At 47.5% G+C, this 19,878-nt stretch overlaps 1 protein-coding gene across 11 annotated transcripts in view; it reads right to left on the bottom strand.

Moving 5' to 3' along the window:
* HDAC4 (histone deacetylase 4) overlaps positions 1-19,878 on the bottom strand; it is a 172,128-nt gene that overhangs the window by 137,208 nt on the left and 15,042 nt on the right. For 9 of the 11 annotated variants that reach the window (XM_064433403.1, XM_064433412.1, XM_064433411.1 and 6 more), the window contains exon 2: positions 9,680-9,929. Coding sequence is in view for 3 of the 11 variants with exons in the window: in XM_064433408.1 (XP_064289478.1) it covers positions 9,680-9,701 (22 nt within the window). In the remaining 8 variants the exon portion in view is untranslated. The remainder of the gene's footprint in view (positions 1-9,679; positions 9,930-19,878) is intronic. The other 2 variants (XM_064433409.1, XM_064433410.1) reach the window with 1 other exon arrangement.

Genomic DNA, 19,878 nt, shown 5'->3' with positions numbered 1-19,878 from the left:
CATCTCAGAGAGCTCCCAGAACCAACAAGCACCCTACATCTCAGCCTGATCACTGGGGACCTCCAGCTGTCCAGCACAGAGGTCCAGAGGAGGAGGAAAAGCAAGCACACCCTGAGCTGACACAGCTTCACTCAGCAAACTGCAGCTCTGTGTTTACCTCAGCATCACTCACTGCCCACAGCACGCCATGTGATGCTCTGTTCAGAGGCACACCAGACAGCTGAGATGGGAAAATGAGAGTGTGTGTTTGTGTGTGTGTGTGTGTGTGATCAGCAGGTTCCAACGCCAGGCTGTGGAAAAGCCCAGCCCCAGCCCAGCATGGCCCTAAGGAATAAACTCTGGCCAGTTCAGACAGAAGGAGCCTGGACAGACACACAGCAGCCACATCAGGGGAGCTGCTCTGTGCCCGCTGCAGAGCCAAAACACCACTCTGGCACCAACAAGAAGAAAGAGAAAAGCAGGAAAAGCCCACGCAGCCTGCACCCTGACACAGGCAGGGGCAGGCAGCTGCCAGAGAGCCTCAGTGACACAACCCCCACTGCCTTTTCCTGCAACCTCAACCCCTTGTGGCTGCCCCAGCACCACCCCGGGCATCACACACCAAGGAATGAACAAACTGATCAGCAAAGCACTTTTAAACCTGCATTTTCACTCTCAAACCTCGAGCTCTTATGGGGAAAATGGGCAGTGGGGATATTCTTTACACACATTCTTTGCACTGCATTTTGGCCAAAACACATAAATCACTCAGTGAATATTAGTTTGCAGCTCCAGAGAGGAGGAGGAAGGCCAAGGGAACAAGATGAGAAATCCTAGAAAATACAGATTTTATCAAATCCCTACATGAGGCTGAGAGCAAGCCATGCTCTCCTTTCTGGCAATGCAAGTCACCTTTGAGCAGTTCTCTCCCCAAAATAAGTGCTCTACCTCTGGAATTTCTTCCCAACACAAATTCCATCAAGGCCCCCCTTCCAGTGTTGATCTATTGGCATCCACAGGTTGGTTGTTTTTCAAAGGACAGAAGGAATACATGCAGAAGTCTATAATGCAACAGTTTGGTTCAGAGCAGTTACAGCTGGTTTCTCAAAACTGGCAAAAATACCTGCCAACAGTTTCCATCCACAGGTGGGATATTGAGGAATTTTCCCCCACCCCTACACCAGCAGTTTGTGTGTGTATTTATATGTAGATTAGAGAATAACAATTTAAAAAAAAAAATCTATATTTTAGAAACACTTCTAGATCATTCTTATTCCCAAGTCTGCTCAACTGCTCCATTTAGAGGCAGGGAGCTGTGGGGCAGCCTTGCCAGGGGGAGGAGGAACGTGCTCCAGGAAAGCCCAGAGAGCAATTCCATGAGAGCACTCTCCAAGGAGAAACCTCTGTAGAAAGCCAGCAGTTTCCATCCCACTCTCTGACTCTGAAACTGCCAATGGATGGTCCCAGCCTCTCCTCCAGCTCCCTCAAGCTTCCCTGCAACAATCCCAAGTGCAGAAGGATGAGCCACTTTCCAGGTTTCTCACCCCCCTCCCCATTTCCAGCAGCATTCAGCACCCCGTTTGCATAACAGTTGTTCCAGCAAATGACTTTGCAGAAAGTCTCTTTCATCTGAGGGCTGGAACATCTAAAGATCAAGTCCCTGTTGCCCAATGATTTGGGCAATCACTCCCAAAACATCACGTTCTTTTGTGCAACTGCTATCCACGTTTCCCCAACAAAAGCAAACACCAGAACTACTAGTAAAAAAAATGAAATTTAAAAAAAGAGTCTGAGAAAGCACCTTGAAAAGGAGCCTCCCAAGTGATGGGAGGTGAAGCAGTGAAACGAGGGCTGGGAGTCACTGAGCAGAAACCTTGTCCACAGCCACAAACACACTCCTGCTTTCCCAGTAAATCAAACAGATGCACCCAAACCCATTCTGTTCTAAGCTGCAGAACAGCATCTTTACAACTAAAGCAGAATTCCAGAAGCTCAGAAGTTAAGGAGGGGTGAGGAAAAAGGGGCTTGCAATGTGAACTGCAGCTCTGACACTCCAGCCATGCACTCTTGGACTTGACCACCCTGCAGCTGCAGAACTGGCAGCCTCTGGCCTGCTTGGGGGCACGTTAGAGTCCAACTGTATTTACGCTGACAGAGACAAGCAAGCGCTGTGACGATTTATTGACGCAAGAGCTATTTTGTGCTCCATGCCAGAAATTAATCAGTGGAGGAGGAGGAATTCTTCTTAAGCACTTTGGTGAGCTGCTAAAAACAACAGGCTAAGGTCTCCCATGACAAACACCGCGGAAAAGAGAGGAAAGGAAGAAAAAAATTAAAAGGAAAACTTCCACATAACAGCTTCTTCAGAAAGATTCAGGAATCAGGCAGTGCCTGAACAGACCCTGCCTGCGTAACTTTCCTGGTGAAAAAGAAAATACATGAGAGGAATAAATCAGAGCTTTTCCAAACCTCTGTCAACACGACTTGGTGCTGTTTGTCTCAGATCAACCTGTTTATTTGGGGGAGGTGGAGGTGGTGGTGGTGAAGGTGTAGTGACCCTTCAGGTTGGCTCTACCTGCTGCAGTTAAGATAAAAAGAAGGAAACCAGGGGCAACAGTCCCAACACCTCTTTGAAAGAGCTACTGCACAGAGCTCCACTTTGAAGGGGAAAAAATGAAAAAGAAAAGAATCTTTAATGCAGGCTGAAGGAATAGCATCAGCCCTACCTGCCAAGAAGACATCACGATAAACCTGTCAAGAGTTACGAGCCTGCAGAACAGGCCTTGCACCTGCTGGAAAGGAAAAAAAGGAAGGGAAAAAGCCATCTAATGCCAATCAGATTCTTGCTGCTGGCAGGGAAGAGATGCCAGAGCCTTTCTCCTGGGTTTGGTAAGCTGTGAGGATCACATGCTTTCCCCTGGCAGAGGTTCTGTGAGACCACTGGCACCTTAGTTAGAATAAAGCAAGTTCTGGGAAGTTTCAGAGATTTTTCCTGAAGTGACAGGCGTCAAGGATTCAGTACTTGGACAGACTTGTGGAGTTTGATGTATGATCTTTTTTACTGTTTTGGATCATTTTATGACCAGAGAAGAGAGGGTTGGTCTAGTTCAGGCTTTTATGTCTTCCCACAGGAGCAGCTCAAGCATTTTCTAGATCAGGAGCGAAAAAAAACATTTAAAACTGTTTCTCTTTATAGGCAGCATAAAATAAAGGTCACAGTTAACAGAGAGGGTCAAGCCTTGTTTGAGTAGAAAGTGCAAGTTTTGAATGCCGAAACAGAAGAGCAAAATACAATTCTCAATGGATTATTTTAACATCACCAGGCTTTAAGGGTTTCCTGCCTGAAGAATTGTCAATTGATCAGAACTGCTGAAACCACCTTTCCAGCAGCAGACAAAAAACCCACCTGCCCTCAGATCTCTGAGCAAATAACCCACCCGAGGCCGCGTTCCCCATCTCCCGGCGGCATCCACGTGGCCGAGCACCCGCATTGATCCGGGGCCATTGATCACAGGCGACACAAAGAGCCACCAAGGGGAGTTCAGGGACAGCAGCAGCTGCTAGAGAAACCCAACATCCACAGCACAGCCCACGGGGGGCACGCAGAGCCCACGGGCCCTCGCCCTGTGCTGCGTGGTTTTGATCCTGGTGGGGTCACACAGCCTCAGCAGCTGCCTTGGAGGACAAAACAGGCACCTGAGGCCAAGGCTGGCAGCTCAGGGCTCCCAAAGCAGACCTCGCTCCCATCACTATTTGCCCCATAAAGCTATTTATGTGGTTTGGCAGCACAACAGCTTCCAGAATAGCGAAAGGGTCAGGATTGATTATTTTTAAAAAAAAAACAACAAGTGATTTCTTTGAATTCAACTGCAATTTCTCCAACAGGCAGATCCCAGCCCTCCCACAGAGCACGGGGGGTTTCCAGCAGTCCCCTCCACTGCAAGCAGCTCTACATTGGTTGGAGGTTTCTCCTAGAGGAGAGGCACTCTGCTTCTGCTCTGTTTACAAGCAAGTCAGCAAAAGAAGTTGTTTTTCAGTGCTGGGATTGTTCAGCCCTTGGTAAAACCAAAATGACAGAAAAGAAACCCAAAGAAACAACAAAACAACAAATAAAAGTAAAATTTACTCTACCAACCCCCCAAAAAATCCACATCACACATGAGCAGAGGTTGAGAGGGTGCATTTAATGGCTGTTGTCACAATCCCACCTGTCCTCCCCCCCTTCCCCAGGTATCCACAGGGAGCTGTGGTCAGGCTTCTACTCCCCGGGCTGACCCTGCCCAGCCATCCTGGCAGAACCTCCTCACGCCTGGCAACTCAAGCTTCCAAAACATTTCTTGCAACATCAAAGTGGAGCAAGGCAGCTACAAACACGGAGAAGATTAAGTTTGGCCTGTGGATTCCCTGGCAAAGCCTGTGCTGCCAGGGTTCAAAGCAGGACCAGCAGTGCCCCACTGAACCCCAAACACACTCAGGAGCTCCTGGAAACTCCCACAAGCACTGCTGCTTCCAGCTGAGACAGGAGGGTCTCAGAAAAGCCCACCTGGGGTTATTCCCATATGGAGTTCACTTTTCAATAGGTATGAAGTTTAATATCAGCTTCATCCTTCTGAAAGGCTAAAAATCTGCTTCCACACCTGAGCAAATCAGTCCATCAAGCCAAAGGGTGACAGCAATCCCCAGGGGGAGTCCCAAGAGCTGCTGAGCACCCCAAAGCAAGCCAGGGCACTGCAGGTAAAGCATCTTTAGATTTTCCCAGTAACTGATGAAACAACACTACTTTGATTTTGGTTATGGAAACAAAACCTTTAAAAGGCCTACTGACGTATCAATTTTAGTTTTCTTAGTGGAAGAATAAATTGTGTGCCCCATTTCTCAGCGGTTTGACCACTCCACCTGGCAGCTCAAAGGGTGCAGGTGTCAAAGCCTTCCCTGTTTAATGGCCTAAATAGAAATAATAAAATAAAGAAATAAAAGTGGAGGGGGGGGGAATTCCTGGTACATGGCAAGCTACAAGGAGAAAGGGACCAGCAAAACCTTTACTGAAAGATGGGAGAATTACCAATTCCACAATTGTTCGTTCTCCAGTCAGGCACCTGCTACTCCACATTCACTCACTCCCAGCCATCCTCTGACTGTAAAGGCAATTTCTACAGATGTCAGAGGATGAAAAAGATATACTAAACACTACACTAAAGGAAGGAACATCATTGGACTCTTCCAGTAACAAACTGAATTTGGGGAAGTATGAGACACAGGGCAAACTGGGGTTGACCAAAAGTGAGTAACAAAAATGTAGAAAAAGGTTTATCTCCTTTTCAAGTGGGACACAAGATCCCAAGGACTATCTCAAACATTATCACAGAATCACCTGACTTTAAAAGTCCAGCCTTTTTTATATCCTTTCCCTACCCTGTACTTCATTCAAAATAATCCAGAGTTCTCAGCCTCTCATCACAAGTACCTGCTTCTCATCTTTCGCACTGCAGGAAGCATTACAGGCTAAAAAACTTACTTTAGAAACAGGCTTTTAAAGAATTCCTAAGTGCAAGAACTGCATTTAAAGAAAAAGCAGAAATGAGAGGAATGTACTTGGCAGGGACACTGACCTAGCAGGAACTTCAGCTTGAACCCCAAGTTGAAGCAAAAATTCTTCTCTTTTGAGGGTACAATCAAACCCTTGCACAGAAAGTCACAACTATTTGATGCTCCAGAAAGTGAAAACTTCACAGGTTTAGTGGGAGCAGACTTAAAACTTTCAAGGACCTCAAAATGACACCGTTCCTAGAGGAAATCCAGGACAGGCTCAGCTCCCACATGGGTAAGAACAGGAACGAAGGTGGAAAAGGTGTCCTGTTGTGGGCTGGAGAAAGGAAAGTGAATGGAGACAGGGCCAGTTCCATCTGCTGGAGTTTTTAGCTCTTCTAACCAGAGCTTATTGCTGAGTTTACCACACAGCCAACCCCAAAGTCCCTCGCAAAACTGGGGGACCAGGTTGCTATGGGGAACAGCCTCTGAATTCCCAGTCTAGAATAATCCAGTAAAACCAGAGCACCAGACTGGTAAGGAGCAGCAGGTCTCCCTGGAAGTGTCCCAGGCCGGGTTGGATGGGGCTTGGAGCAACTTGGGATACTGGAAAGTGTCCCTGCCTGTGGATGGAGTGGGCTTTACAGCCCCTTCCCACCCAAACCATTCTATGACTCTGTGATACACCATGTCCAGATGTTCTTCCACAGCCACCAAGTACCCACCATGGCCCAGCCCTGCTAGAGGAGGGCTGGAGCTTACCCCCCCAGTCCCTGTGTTTATTTGAAATTATGCTCCTGCCCCCAGATAACTTCCCCAGACAGCCTCACTGCTGCCAGAAAGTAGGTCAGTGTCATTTAAAGCCGCCTTGAAATGCATCTCCACAGAAACTTCTTAATCTTTAAAAAGAGAACGCATCAAATATTTATCGGGCGGTGCAAACATTGGGAGATGCTCATGGGGAGAGCTTTTCTGTGTGTGCTGCATGAAATGGCTTTCCATGCCTCACTGAGCTGTGGAGCAGGGCAGGAGAGTGGCTGGCTGCAGATAAAGCCCCGTACAGAAGTCCTTATCTGCCCAGCACATCACAGTACGTGACTCCCCAACTCGTTCTCCCGGTGCCATGTGATCCTGGAGCTCTCTGCTTCCTCCAGGAGCTCCTCTCAGCCCTAATGATCCCTGCTGCAGATTTTCCCCTATCAGCCAGGCAGCTCATTCTCCAAACTTCAATATTCCTAATTATCAAACATTCAGCACTGCAAAATGTAGCTGAAATTTGCATCTCTGCAAGAGTGGCTCTGAAGAAAGGATGGAGCATTTGCATTCAGACTGGTTAATTCCTGCAGGATAACATTTCATAAACAAAATGCTTCATTGAACATGGAGATTTTCAGCTTTTACAAAGGAAAGTGAACCTTAAACAAATACAAATCAGTTGAGTGATTAACTTTAAGTGTTTTGGTTTTTTAAAACTAATCTTTATGTATAACTAGTATCAGCAGAACAATCTTTACTGATTAAAGAAGCGAACGATAGTGAAACTCAAGCCACTGAAAATTAAGGGGGGAGGTAGAAGGCAACTGCAAGGAATCATTTAAGGTAAATAAGAGAGGGGGAAAAACCCTAAAACATTAAAAAACCCTACAAAAACACCCCACACCTACTCACAACCCAGTCAGCCTGGGTAAGGTGAGCACCACGGGTTATGTAAGGCAACCTTAAATTTTGGCCAATGTGAACAGGTTAAGGAGTGAAACTAAACATGCTTTCCCCCGCCCCCCCCCCCCCAAGCTTTATCATAATCCTAAATGTTATCTTAATTAGCCTAATTGTCTTAATTATACTTCGAAGCAACTTGAGCCTTCACAGCACAGTTCCAGCGTCTTTTTTTCCAGCTTTCTTCCAGCGCTGGAAGAGGCAGCGACTCCTCTGCCAAAAGCCAAAGGCCACGTGATGCCTCCCAGGAAGTTTCCTCCCACCTGGGTATTCTTCTTCTCCAAAAGCTGTTTCTTATTCCCTACAGAATCTGAGTCCAAAACACCACAAAAGAAGAGGCAGCGATGGGGAAGAAGTCATACTTTTCTTAGCTAACTTAAATCTTCTCCGTATTTTTCCACCTTGTTCAGCGAGAGGGCCTCGGTGCCCAACACTTCTCAGAAAAGCTTTGCAGAGTGAAATGAAAAATCAAAAAAAGCACAGAAAAGACCCAACCCAAAGCACTTCCATTCATCTATGCCGCAACAATTTCATGGCACGGCTCCTAAAACATCCCATTAGTGCTGGCCTTGGAGAAGATTAGAGAAGAAAGCTTGAACCTACTGAAGCAAGGCTTAATAGGCTCTTGAGTTAAGCCAGAGCCTTCCCTTAAACAATGCCCATCATTAGGAATAATTACCTGTAGCTGTATAATCAACATGGCTATGATAACTGACATGAAAAGTCCAGATGTCATCTTTGGCAAGGCTTGAGAAATATTTCTGCTCCTTATTATACAACTGATTCTTGCAAGAGAAATGAGCAGTAAGAACACCGGGGGTGAAAAGCCACCACGAAACACTGTAGAATTCCAACCCAGCCCTTGGAAGTACAACCAGAGTAAGAACCCAGCACCCAGGAAGGGCACAAGGTGGGTATCCAACAGCATCCTGCTCAGCTGCCACACCCTGGGTTTTGATCAGACTACCCTTCTCAGCACCATTCTAGACAGGGCTGCTAGAAAAACAAAGCTCAAGCTGATTTTTGGATTGACAGGAATGCTGAACACCAAAGCAGCAGAAAGAGGCAGGAGAAACAAGTGTTCAGTGATGAATTATGAAAGGCGGCAAGGCAAACCTGCATCAGGCTTCCACTGCATAATAGCCCAACCAGGAAGGACATCACCACTTCCCAAACCTCTGGAGAGCACTCCTTAAGAAGCCCACAATTGGGTTTGGACTGAGGTGGGTGTTTAAGGTGTCCCACCACCACAACGAGAGAAAAGCAGATGGCCACAGCTGCCCAGCCTCACTCCTGAGTCATGGAAACACTGAAACAACAATTACCTGTTATCTAAAGAACAGAGCTTCTGAAAAACATCATTCTGCATTTGTGTCTCCAGTGAACACCTGCATTCATACAAACACACATTTCTCAACTCCTCATAGTACCAACAAATTTCAAAATCTAAAGACTGCTACATTATAGAAGCAGAGGCCAGGTTTGTTTTTTTTTCTTTTTGATAATTCTGATGATTTTAGAGACTCATAAACTCATTTCAGTTGTGAGAAGGTCAGATCTCCCCCTGCTGCCTGGAGACTCCAGCTCCCCTATTTACTGCAGGATTTCTTCCCCCACAAACAAGCGGTTCCTTAAATCTTAGGAGCTGTTCTCTGGCTTTTAGCACTTCAGCCTTAATTGTTAACCCCAACCTGATTAAACTGAAGTCACAGAGTAATCTCTCAGAGGCAGAGTGAAATAAGTCCTTCCACGTGCCTTGTTGTTGGATTATTTGCTTCCCAGCAGCCAGTTCTGTACCATAAACTGAAACAGCCCAAGCACAATTAAAATTCCTCTAACAAAGCTCTAACTAACACAAAAGTTGCCCCAGACTCCCTAAAAACAAATGTGTGAGGCACCTTTAAGCTGGAAAGCAGGTAACTGAGCAGCTACAAATTCTCCTGACAGACAGAAATGCACAATTTGGTAGTGATGAATCATGCCTCAAATTACAAGACACATTAGGGATAATCCCCCAGACAGCATTGAGGTGGATCAATTGACTTTTGTTCCAGCAAAACTATTCCTTCCTGTTAAAAAGTCCAACAGGTTTCCTAAATATCAACAAAGGCACCAGCAGAACCATGCCTGCTCCTTGGAAATACACTCCATATCATTAAGGCTCATCAGCACAGATTTAACAAATTAAATATCTGGTTAATGACTCAGAAAATACCAATTTTCACCGATGCAACGATTAGAAACCCAAATTTTAGAACAATCAGAAGTCTGAAACAGTAAAACTTCCCTGTAACTCTTGGGTAACACCTACAGCACTTTCCACCTTCACACCAAGTTTCAGAGGAAGCAGGAAAGGGAGGGGGTCTGGATGACCATTTCAGCACAATTAAAAGGTGTGTTCACGCAGCAAACTGTGTGCTGGGGTCGCTGCTGGGACTCCAAGTGGCCTTCCCCTTACCTGGATGGCTTTGGGAGCTCATTGCTGGCAATGTCTAGTCCTTGGGAGAAGGGATTGGAGACAGATCAGTTCCCACGGGAGTAACAGCAGCTCAAAAGAGCTCCAGTGCTTCACCAATACATAGGAGTGGGAAGTGGGGATTAAATCATGGCCACCTTATAAAATCCAGGGCACAGTGACATGCTGAGTCGTATGGGAAGTAATCCAAGAGGGTGGCAGAGTGTCTTCCAATAGCTTTTAAAATGGGAACCTGCAATTAAAGAAAAAGATGTCTGCGTTAGCAAATGAAGATTAACAGCCATTTAAATTGTACATTATATAACCTATTTATCCCTGAGATTAAACTACAATGCTATTTTAAGCATTAAGGGCTGCAGAGAGAGTAATTTTCAGAGTTGTAAATGTTACTTTGATTAATAACCATAAAGATGCAAATTAATACTTAACATTATTTTTAAAAAAAAACAATTAAACAACTTTCCAACGACACATTCACGTCTCAGAAACCCAAAATTCCATGTTAATTCTCATCCTCCAACAGCACCATATGAAGCCACTTCAGTCCAACAGCTTCCATATTTTAAAAGCCATATGTATGAGTGGTAACTGTACTTCACGCATCTGTTCCCCAAAGAAGTCTAAAGAAAAATTCCTCAGTGCCAAGAAGTGGTCTTGGAGCAGGAAGGAAAAAAACCCACACAATCAATTCCACTCCCACTCTACCCAAGCCTCCAGCAGATTACCAAGAAGCAGCTCCATACTGCCCCAGGGGAAAAAAATCCACCATTCCCAATTATTTTGAAGCTGTGTAGTAGAGGGAGGGAGAGAGAACAGAGGGGAAATGACCCCACAGCAACCTCTGACCCCAGACCCCCAAAATATGGAAGTACAGAAACCATACCCTGGTTTGGAAAAACCCCACCTGAGACCCGTGGTGACCTAACCAGCCACCCATACACTGACAGAAATTGCTCAAGTTCAGTTCTGGGGGGTATGGGGGTTTTTGGCACTATACCAAGTGACAGCCAGTATTTCCCATCCTTGGAAGTGTCCAAGGCCAGGCTGCACTGGCCTTGGAGAAACCTGGCATAGTGGAAGGTGTCCCTACCCATGGCAGGGGGTGGAATGGGATGGGCTTTGAGATTCCTTTCCCCTCAAACCATTCTGGGACTCCTGAGCAACCCTGTTTTACAGGCAGGCTGTCTCAGGGATTGTGCTGTGCCACTGGCACGAGCTCCCAGCCAGCACCACTGACCCAGACTGAACCCAGCTGTGTCCTCATGCAGAGCACCCCACTGCCACAGGTGATCTCCCTTCCTTGCACCATAAAACACATAGAACCAGCAGCCCAGCCCTCCTGGGCACCCAGGGGAGCTCCTCCTGCATCACCCAGCGCTGGGGTGAGGTCACCCTGCTGGCAGCAGCCAGCTCCAGCCCATCCCCAAGGATCCAGCTGACTCTGCTCACCCCAAACTGCTCTGGCAGCAGCTCCCAAGGAGTGGTGCCCTGCAGCACCGCTGGGGTGAGGGACAGCTGCTGGCAGCTGCCATGGGGATTGCTCCTGCCTTGCACAGGGACCCTTTGGCCACAGTGTGCCACAGCATTTCAGGCAGTGCTGGCTATTCCTGGAAGAGCTCTTAGCACATTCGGATTTGAGTGCTCCTTTCCAAGAAACAAAACCAGGTCTGAGACTTCCAGCATCAGCACAGTTGTTCAGGGCGGGCTTTCTAAAGTTACTTCCCTGATGTGCAGGAAAATGCCTGGGCAGGCACTGCTGAACACAGTCCCTTGCTGTGCTTCATTAAAAACCCCCTTTATTGGCTGTTTCTCTGCAGCCCAAGTGTCTCAGCATCACCACTCTCCAAGTTCCTCTCTGCCCATCTTGCATTCTTAGAGACCTGGAACGCATTCCATGTTACGCGTCAAATTTGAGAGAAAATCACTTAAATGTCATTTCTAATCCCTGCAGGTCTCTGCCATCCCGAATGTTCAAGATGTTCTAGTCCCATTAATCAGCACATCCTGTTAAACAGAGCTGGGTCAGCTTAGACCAGGCATTAGCAAAATACTAACATAATTTATTTTCATTAAAACCAGCAGGTACTGTTGTAGCATAAGCCATCTCAGCTGCAGACAAGAAGGATTTGGAGTGGAGTTACCAGATCTTCCTGTCCTCATTTTCCCAGCACAAGAACAGTGAAAGTTCCCCAAAGAAACTGGACTGAATGAACAGCACCAAAACCACTCAACAGCACCACCAACTTAATCTATTCCTGCTTCTGCCCCATCCCTGGAAGAGTTCAAGGCCAGGGGCTTGGAGCAGCCTGGGACAGTGGGAGGTGTCCCCACCCATGGCAGGGGGTGGAATGGAATGGGTTTTAAGGTCCCTTCCAATCACCCTGTGATTCAATGATTCTCTCCAGGACACAGCAGTCCTGTCTCAAATTACCTCCCCCCAAACTGTAATTTTCAGGTAGCCCTCACACTGATCTCCATTCAGACCAACGCCAGGCCTCCACCTGCAAAAATTCTTCTGTAAATTTGTCCTTTTGCCACCATCTCAAGGAAAACACTCCTTAAATTAAAAGAAGTGAAATGCTGTCTCTCTCTATGTCTCGGCTATCGGGAGCTCTAGAGGGTTTTCCAAGCAAATTATCTCATTTAGAAAAAAAAAAAAAGATTAAAAAGAAAAACAAATCAAGTTTGTTTAACTTCTGCTCCAGTGCCTCCCAGGACAAGGGCGATCACCTCTGTCCCGAGGAACAGCGAGTCCACCCCGAGCATCACTGCAGAGGACATCAGGGGCAGGGACTGGCTTGGGGCCACGTGCCCGCTGCCACCCCGCACACAGGAGGCACCCCCAGCTCGCTGCCATGGCCACACGGTCCCAGCAAGGTTCCCTGCTGGATCCTGGGGTGCACCTCAGGGCACAGCCAGCCAGAGCATGCCACCAGCCCCAGGATGGCCACGGGAACGGGCCTGGCAGTCCCTGGGCACTGGGCAAAGGAAGGGCTGCACAAGGGAGAGCAGCCACGGGTGGCACCGCAGGGAGCGCCCGGCAGAACTGGGCTCAAACCAGCAGGTTTGTCAAACATCATTTAACCAGCACCGGCAGCACCAGGCTTCCTGCCTTGCAGGAGAATTTTCAGAGTCTGGTCACTGCTGGATTTTAAAAATCTCAGGAACAGGAGCACAAGGAGCCACTTAATGCCTGTTTATTTCAGCTTGCTTCTAGCAGGGCACACCTGAGAGCACAGGCTCCCCAAACCACGGGGGCTGGTGCATCAGCAGCTGTACCCTCATCACATCCCTGGGTAAGAGCGTGGCCACGGTCTGAGAGTGCTGTCACTTCCCTGTCACAGCCCCACACGGGCCTCTGTTCCTGCAGGACAAACTGAGGGGTTGCAGCACCTCATTTCTCCCTCGTTTGGAGCCTCAGCAAACCACCAAGCCTGGCAAGGCACCTTCCCTGGATTTAAAGTAATTCCAGATCTTCTCTTACCCCAACAGAAAGCTTTTTTTTTGTTTTGTTTTTGGGTGTTTTTTGTTGTTGTTGTTTTTTTGTTTGTTTTGTTTTTGTTTGTTTGGTTTGGGGTTTTTTGTATTGTTTTGTTTTTTGGTTTTTTGTTGTTTGTTTTTTTTTTTTTACATAGGAATCTTACAGTTCTGCCCCAATAATGATTTGTTGATAGGAGGCCTGGAGCAGCTCCCCTACAAAGACAGACTGAGAAAGCTGGGGCTGTCCATCCTGGAGAAGAGAAGGTTGCGTGGTTGGTTACCTCAAAGCAACATTCCATTATCTGAAGGGGCTCTGAGCAAGCTGAAGAGGGACTCTGCATCAGGAACTGCAGTGAAGGGACACGGAATAATGGGTTCACACTGAAGAGAGTGGGAGTTTAGGTATCAGGAAGAATGTTTCACTGTGAGGGTGGTGAGACACTGGCACAGGCTGCCCAGGGAGCTTGTGGATGCATTGCTAGCACTGTTCAATACCAGGCTGGATGGGGCTTGCAGCAACCTGGGACAGTGGAAGGTGCAGGGGGGTAGAATAAGATGATCTTTAAGGTCCCTTCAAACCCCTTATGGTTCTGTGATTCTGTGGCAGCATGAATGTTCACCTTTCTCCTTCCAGATGTGCTTCTGTGCCATCACAAGTCCAGATGTGCAGCAACCACTGACAGTCACCACAGAGCTTTCGTTACAGAGCTCCATTTCTCAGAGCTTTAATTGCTCTCCAGCCCCGATAAGAATCTTGGCCTGGGGCTGGGCTTTCAGGCTGACTCAGGCAGGTTACTGGGGACCAGGAGCTCTGGTGCCCCGGCTCTCCCTGACAGCAACAGCACTGCTGCCAGCATCCCCTGGAGCACACGTTGGAAGGCCTTCCACATCCTGGCTCTGCTCTAGCAGAACCCCACACCATGGGGTTTGCTCTCCAAAAGCCATGGGAGCACCACCACGACCTTCCAAAACGTGCCACCTCTGATCCCTCTGCCTTGGCACAGATCGATTACAACGAGATCGTTCTTCTTTTCCCCAAAATTACCTTCCTGGCTCCATTTAGAAGCAAACAGCCTTGGGTTTACACAAACACACCAACCTGAAGGGAGGCACAGCCTCTCTCAGAGCTCCATCGATTAAATCTCTCCTTTGACAACAGATCCTGCACTTTAACCGGGGGTGGGGGAAGCTGCCTTTGCTTCTCAGGGTTTGTTTATAAAATACTGCCAGTACAGGATCCATACACGAAAAGAGGAGGGAAGGAAGAGGCTTAGAAGTGCCTGGAAACAATTCAGTGTGACCACAGGGAGATTTACTACATCTTTATACTGGGTGATGGAACAGCTTGGGCTGGAAGGGACCTCAAAGCCCACCTCACTCCCAACCCCTGGCATGGGCAGGGACACCTTCCACTAGGCCACGGTGCTTTATTTAGAGCAGAGCCAGTGTGAAACAGCCTCCCAAGCTCACGTCCCCTCCAGGGACCTCCATTTCCCAGCCACCACTTTGCAAGGTGACAAAAAGAGTGTCAGCAGTCCCCAGGACCCCCACAGCCCTGGACAACATCCCCTCAACTCCTGTTTCTCCAGCAGAACACAGCTTCACTGGATCTCTGCCAGGAGAGCAGGTTTCACAAGCACTGCCCACAAGTGCTGCTTTTCCTACAGTTCCAGCAGTACTCACACCTCTTCCAGGAAATGTATTTGCAAACTTCAAACACCATCAGACACCCCCCTCAAAGAGTTTGGAGCCTCTAAGCAGTTTTCTGCCTCTAAACACACACTGTGAGAATAGCAGGTGACACTGTAAAATCTGCTCTCCGCTTAATGCTCATCTGTGGCCAGAAGAGCAACTGGATTACCATGGAATAATGAAAAATAAAAAAAAGAAGCGAATCTGCTGCTGTGTTAGCCCAGTTCCTCCAAGACCACATGGATTTTGTGCAGATATGGGCTCCCCTTCCTTTTCCAAGTACACAGTGTAAGAGTTTCAAAAGGGCAACAAAACCATCAGAGGTGTGGTACAAATTTCTCATGCAGGAGAAGCAGATTATAATAAACCTGAAGCCCAGACAGAAGTGACTTAAAGATATCACAGTGATGCAGAATCATGGTCAACACAGATAAATCACTGATCATTCAGCTTTCCAGCTATTTCTGTCAGAGCTAGAACTTTTTCCCCTACTTTTGCTGGGTGAGAAGCTGGGTGCACCCAGGAGGAAGGGAAGGGTCCACAATTTGGAAAAAGCACAATTTGAAGTGTGCTCTCTGCATTACCTGCTCCTCCTTAGCTGCACTGAGAAACTGACTCGGGATGCTGGAAAAACCAAAAGTTCTCCTGAATTCCAAAAGCAAGTGGACACATTTCTTATGAAAGAGGAGAAACACCAAGTGCACGAGGCCAGGAAACCCACGAGACAAGTCACGTTTGAGAAGTGAGACCATGGCCATGTACTGCTATGAAAGGCTTCCCAAATTACATCCTCTTGGATGCTGCTGGAGAACGTGGCAATGAAGAACTTTTAAAGACCTTAAAAAACCTTAAAATCTCATTTGAACACCAACCTACAGTCATCAAACCAACTCAGCTCTGGATTGTCCCACACCGACATGACAGCCCCACCTCACAAAATATAAATTTTGCTCTGTAAAACTTCCTATATTGCACCGAAATCACGTATCAGATTCTTTATAGTTTCCACACCTGCACTCAGTAAGTTAAGGGAAACACTGGCAAGTGGAAATGTTGACACAAAACTCAGGAATTCTCATGGAAGAGGGACAGGGAGCACAAACAGTGTGAGCACTGAAGCCTTCACTACAGTTAGAACTGTGTAAGTGACAATTAAACAGGAAACCCAACCTAGTCCAGCTGTTACCACGAGCTCCTCTCCAAGGGAACGCCAGGTACAAACATGCCCTGGCAAGGAGGATCCAGACTGACCAGTCCGGCCCTCTTTGCCAGGACATCCCATCTGTGCCAAACGCGTCGTCTCCCTGCAGCACCAGAACCAGAGGTGCCTGCATCTGAGATCAAAAGCTCAGCATGGTGATTCAAACACACAGAGCACCTCAGAAACACAGCAGCACTTCAAGCAATCAGCCCCAGTGCATTTGTTTAGCAAATGCTGGCTTTTCCCAGCCAGGCATCCACAAGAGGTTTTCTCTCACATGACAGCCCAGAGCCGAACAAACACTCTGCTTCCGCCTCTCCCTGAAACTTCCACTCTCCAGCTCACACACACAGTGAAGATTTGCTGCTCACACCAAACACTGCAACCTCCTGAGAGGTTCTGTGTGGTGACACCATCAGGGATTCCATCTCTGGGCACATTCGTCCTACACGTTAAATTTTAGTGTGTGTGTGTACCAAGATTCCAGGATCAACCTGCTCCAAACTTCCCCAGCTCACCCAGGAGCTGCAGTGCCTTCCTGGACAGTCCCTGGGAGCAATCCTGCCATTGTTCCATAAGCAATCCTGCCGTTATTCCATAAGCAAGTCCCTGCAATATAAGCAGTGCTACACATGCACTGAAGTCACCGTCAGAAACAAAATGAACAGCCACAAATGGCAAGACACTATTAACTAATTATGAGCTGCTTTATTAACATGGAGCTAATCCACAGCTATGGAAGGGTGGAAAACCTAGGTGGAAATAATTAATGTAATTACATGTAACAGAAATTGTCTACAAAAATAATCAAGGAAAATGCTTTCTACAGTTTCCCATCCTCTTGCTTCTTATTGTCAAGGAACACTCCACAGCTGATTTCCAGGGAATCACAAAGATTCCCTGAGTAAAGCTGCTTTTTCCAGGCTCCTTTCAGTTGTGTCTCAAAGTCAGGTGCTCAGACTGATCACTGGTGGAAGTCCAAGTGCTGAGACAACAGACCAAACTGAAAACATGGTACCTCAGTCAAAGTGAAAACACCCTATGCCCATTTCTAAGTTAAATTAACACAAACCTGACATTATTGAGCTTGCCCCTGGCAGTATTTTCGTCACTAAGTTTCAAACTGAGGAAATCCCTTGTGGTACCTTGCACAGACACTTTTGCAAATCACCAGTCTGACCAGCACTTACAGCTGCTCTGAAAACCAAACGTGCCTCCACAGCCTAGAAAGACAAATCTGGTGGACACCTAAAACCACCAAAGTTTTGTGCCCTTTCTCCTTCCTTGCTAGGAGCACACAGGAGTACCCACACAATTTCCACTTCCACAGATTTCACAGCAATACCACTGGGCAGATCTCTCAGCAGTTTTTAGACCTCGACAAGAACTGATGTTGAAACGACTGCAGGGATCCCAAATACATAAAGCACTTTGGGAACAACCAAGGGCATGAGGAGTGAACCTAAATCCTCCCAGGCATCACCCAAAACTCTGAACAAAAGATCCTGAGCAAATCTGGAAACAGCACCTCATGTTCACTCCATGGGAGCCCCAATTTAAAGTGGCCAACAGCTTGGAAATTATTTTTTTCGGAGTCGAGCAGGAAGAGCTGCAGATTCAGAAATGGCAGCGCCTGTTTGAAACCTGGGACTGCGAATCTGCAGGAATACAGAGCCCTCCTTGACTAGCAAGACTCTGGCAGAGGGTCTGAAAGAGCAGGATGCTTCTGAGCTCAATCCAGTTTCTCAGCAAGAGCAGCAAGAACAAGCAGTCTCACAGATGGATCCGCGTGGGAGGGAGAAAGGATAAAAGTCTGCCTCGGGAGCCTGTTCCAGCTGCTACCGGAGCCTCGCAGGAGTCGGCACAAATTGGGCAGAGCTACCTATAAAAATCTACTGTCTTGGCTTTTTCTGAGGCCCTCTTCTTTCCCAATTCCATGCCTTTCCTCCATCCTACTATTTCCACATTTGAAGGAGTCCAAATCACATAGCTGGAAGTAGTGCTTGACAGAAGGTGAATGCAGACGGGGAGTTTATCCCGTTTCTTCATCCCTGCCTTGCAGATCACCCTCACTACACATACTCAGGAGCAGAAAAATCAAAACTCCTTTTACATGCTTGACTGAGAAGTGATTAAAAATGGAATATTCGAGGCCAGGTTGGAACCTGAACCAGGGAGGGGCAGCCCTGCCCATGGCAGGGGGGTGGAACTAGATGGTCTTTCAGGTCCCTTCTGACCCAAACCCTTCTGTAATTCCATAATTCCATATTATTTTTAGCCAGAATCCCCCCAGCAACATTTTCAGTGCCAGGAAGAGGCTGTGCGGCCAGCAGATAGGGAGCTCACCTCATTGGCTGAAAGCAATTCTTTACCCGGGGTTGTTTTCCAGCTCCTCAGGTAGGCAAAGGCAGAGAGAAAAACATTTACCTTTTCTCTTCACGTACTTGAGCTGTTCCAGCCACATTTGAACTTCTTGTTCCTTCTGACAAAGAATCAGAATTACTGGTCACTAGCTGCGCCTAACCCATCTGGTCTCCCAGCATAAAATAGCTGAGTACATGTGTCATCAATCACTGTTAATTACTTTCATTAACTTGGAAAAGGAATATTGACTTTTTTTTAGAGAACAAACATTGTTTAAGGTCAGACTAGTTCTCTCTTTTTTTTTTCTTTTAATTGAATGCTATCTGATTACCAAGAGAAAATAATTTGGTCTGAACACTCAAGCAAGCCTGCCACCCAGCTCGTACAGTTCTTTTGTCTGGTGAGACATTTCCTCAAGTCTTTTTCTGGAAGGGCCAGTTTGATCCAGAAGCTTCGTGCTGCTCTCCAGTGCCCCCTGTTAACCTCGCTGCCATTCCCACCTACTGCCCCCATGGCTTTGGCAGTCCTGACCTTTGGCATGCTCTGGGAAAGAAAAATGCCCCAAGGTCTCCACAAACACGTTGCATCACCATGGAGTGGACATTTAGCCCTCTGCTGTCAGCTGCAAAACAGTGACACAGGCACAGATCACAGCAGTGATCTTCTGCAGCAGAGTCTCTGCCAGCACATCAAACAGCCAGGAGCCACACGGTGCCACGCCATCCCCTGGACTGTCCCCCTGCTCCAGAGGCTGACTGGGATCACCTCGTGGCCCCAGCACGAGCTCACCTTCCTTCCAAGCAGAGGGTCCCCCTCTACACCTGCTCCTCCACACACTCCCTCTGGAGGAGCCACCTCACCTCAGGGTTTATTACATTTTTCCTTGCCTCAGTTACTGGCTCCAACGCTGCCCACCTCCAAAGAACCATTTTGTTTCAGGACATCCCGTGTCACTCCTGTCCCCTAGTATCCCATAACTCTGGGCCCCAGCACCGGGCTGTGCTCCCAGCCCACACTGCAGGAATGTGTGTGGAGCTCAGGCGAGCACCCTCACCCTGGCTGGTGCCCAGCACATTGGGCACAGCACACCCTCACCCAAAAAAGCTTTGGGACCTCCTCACAGGCTCCAAAGTTTACATTTCTGCACGTTTTATCCCTCCTGTCTGGCACGACACCAAATGATACCATGATCATGATACCAAAACACTGTCCTTCCCACAGTCCAGTCCCAGTGAGCTGCATGGGATCATGGAATCACAAGAATGGTTTGAGTTGGAAAGAGCATCTCATCCAAACCCCAATGTGTGGTGCCACTCTGCCACTTCTTTTTTTAAAGGCCCTGTTCTCCTACATCCAATAAAAATGTCTTGTGTATCTTACTCAAAGGATCTTTACCTAAATCCAAATTTTACACACAAGCATGAAGGATAATGCACCAAACAGA

This window comes from Passer domesticus, chromosome 10 (assembly GCF_036417665.1).
Source record: "Passer domesticus isolate bPasDom1 chromosome 10, bPasDom1.hap1, whole genome shotgun sequence".
Taxonomy (NCBI): Eukaryota; Metazoa; Chordata; class Aves; order Passeriformes; family Passeridae; genus Passer; species Passer domesticus.
This window is presented reverse-complemented; position numbering and strand designations above follow the sequence as displayed.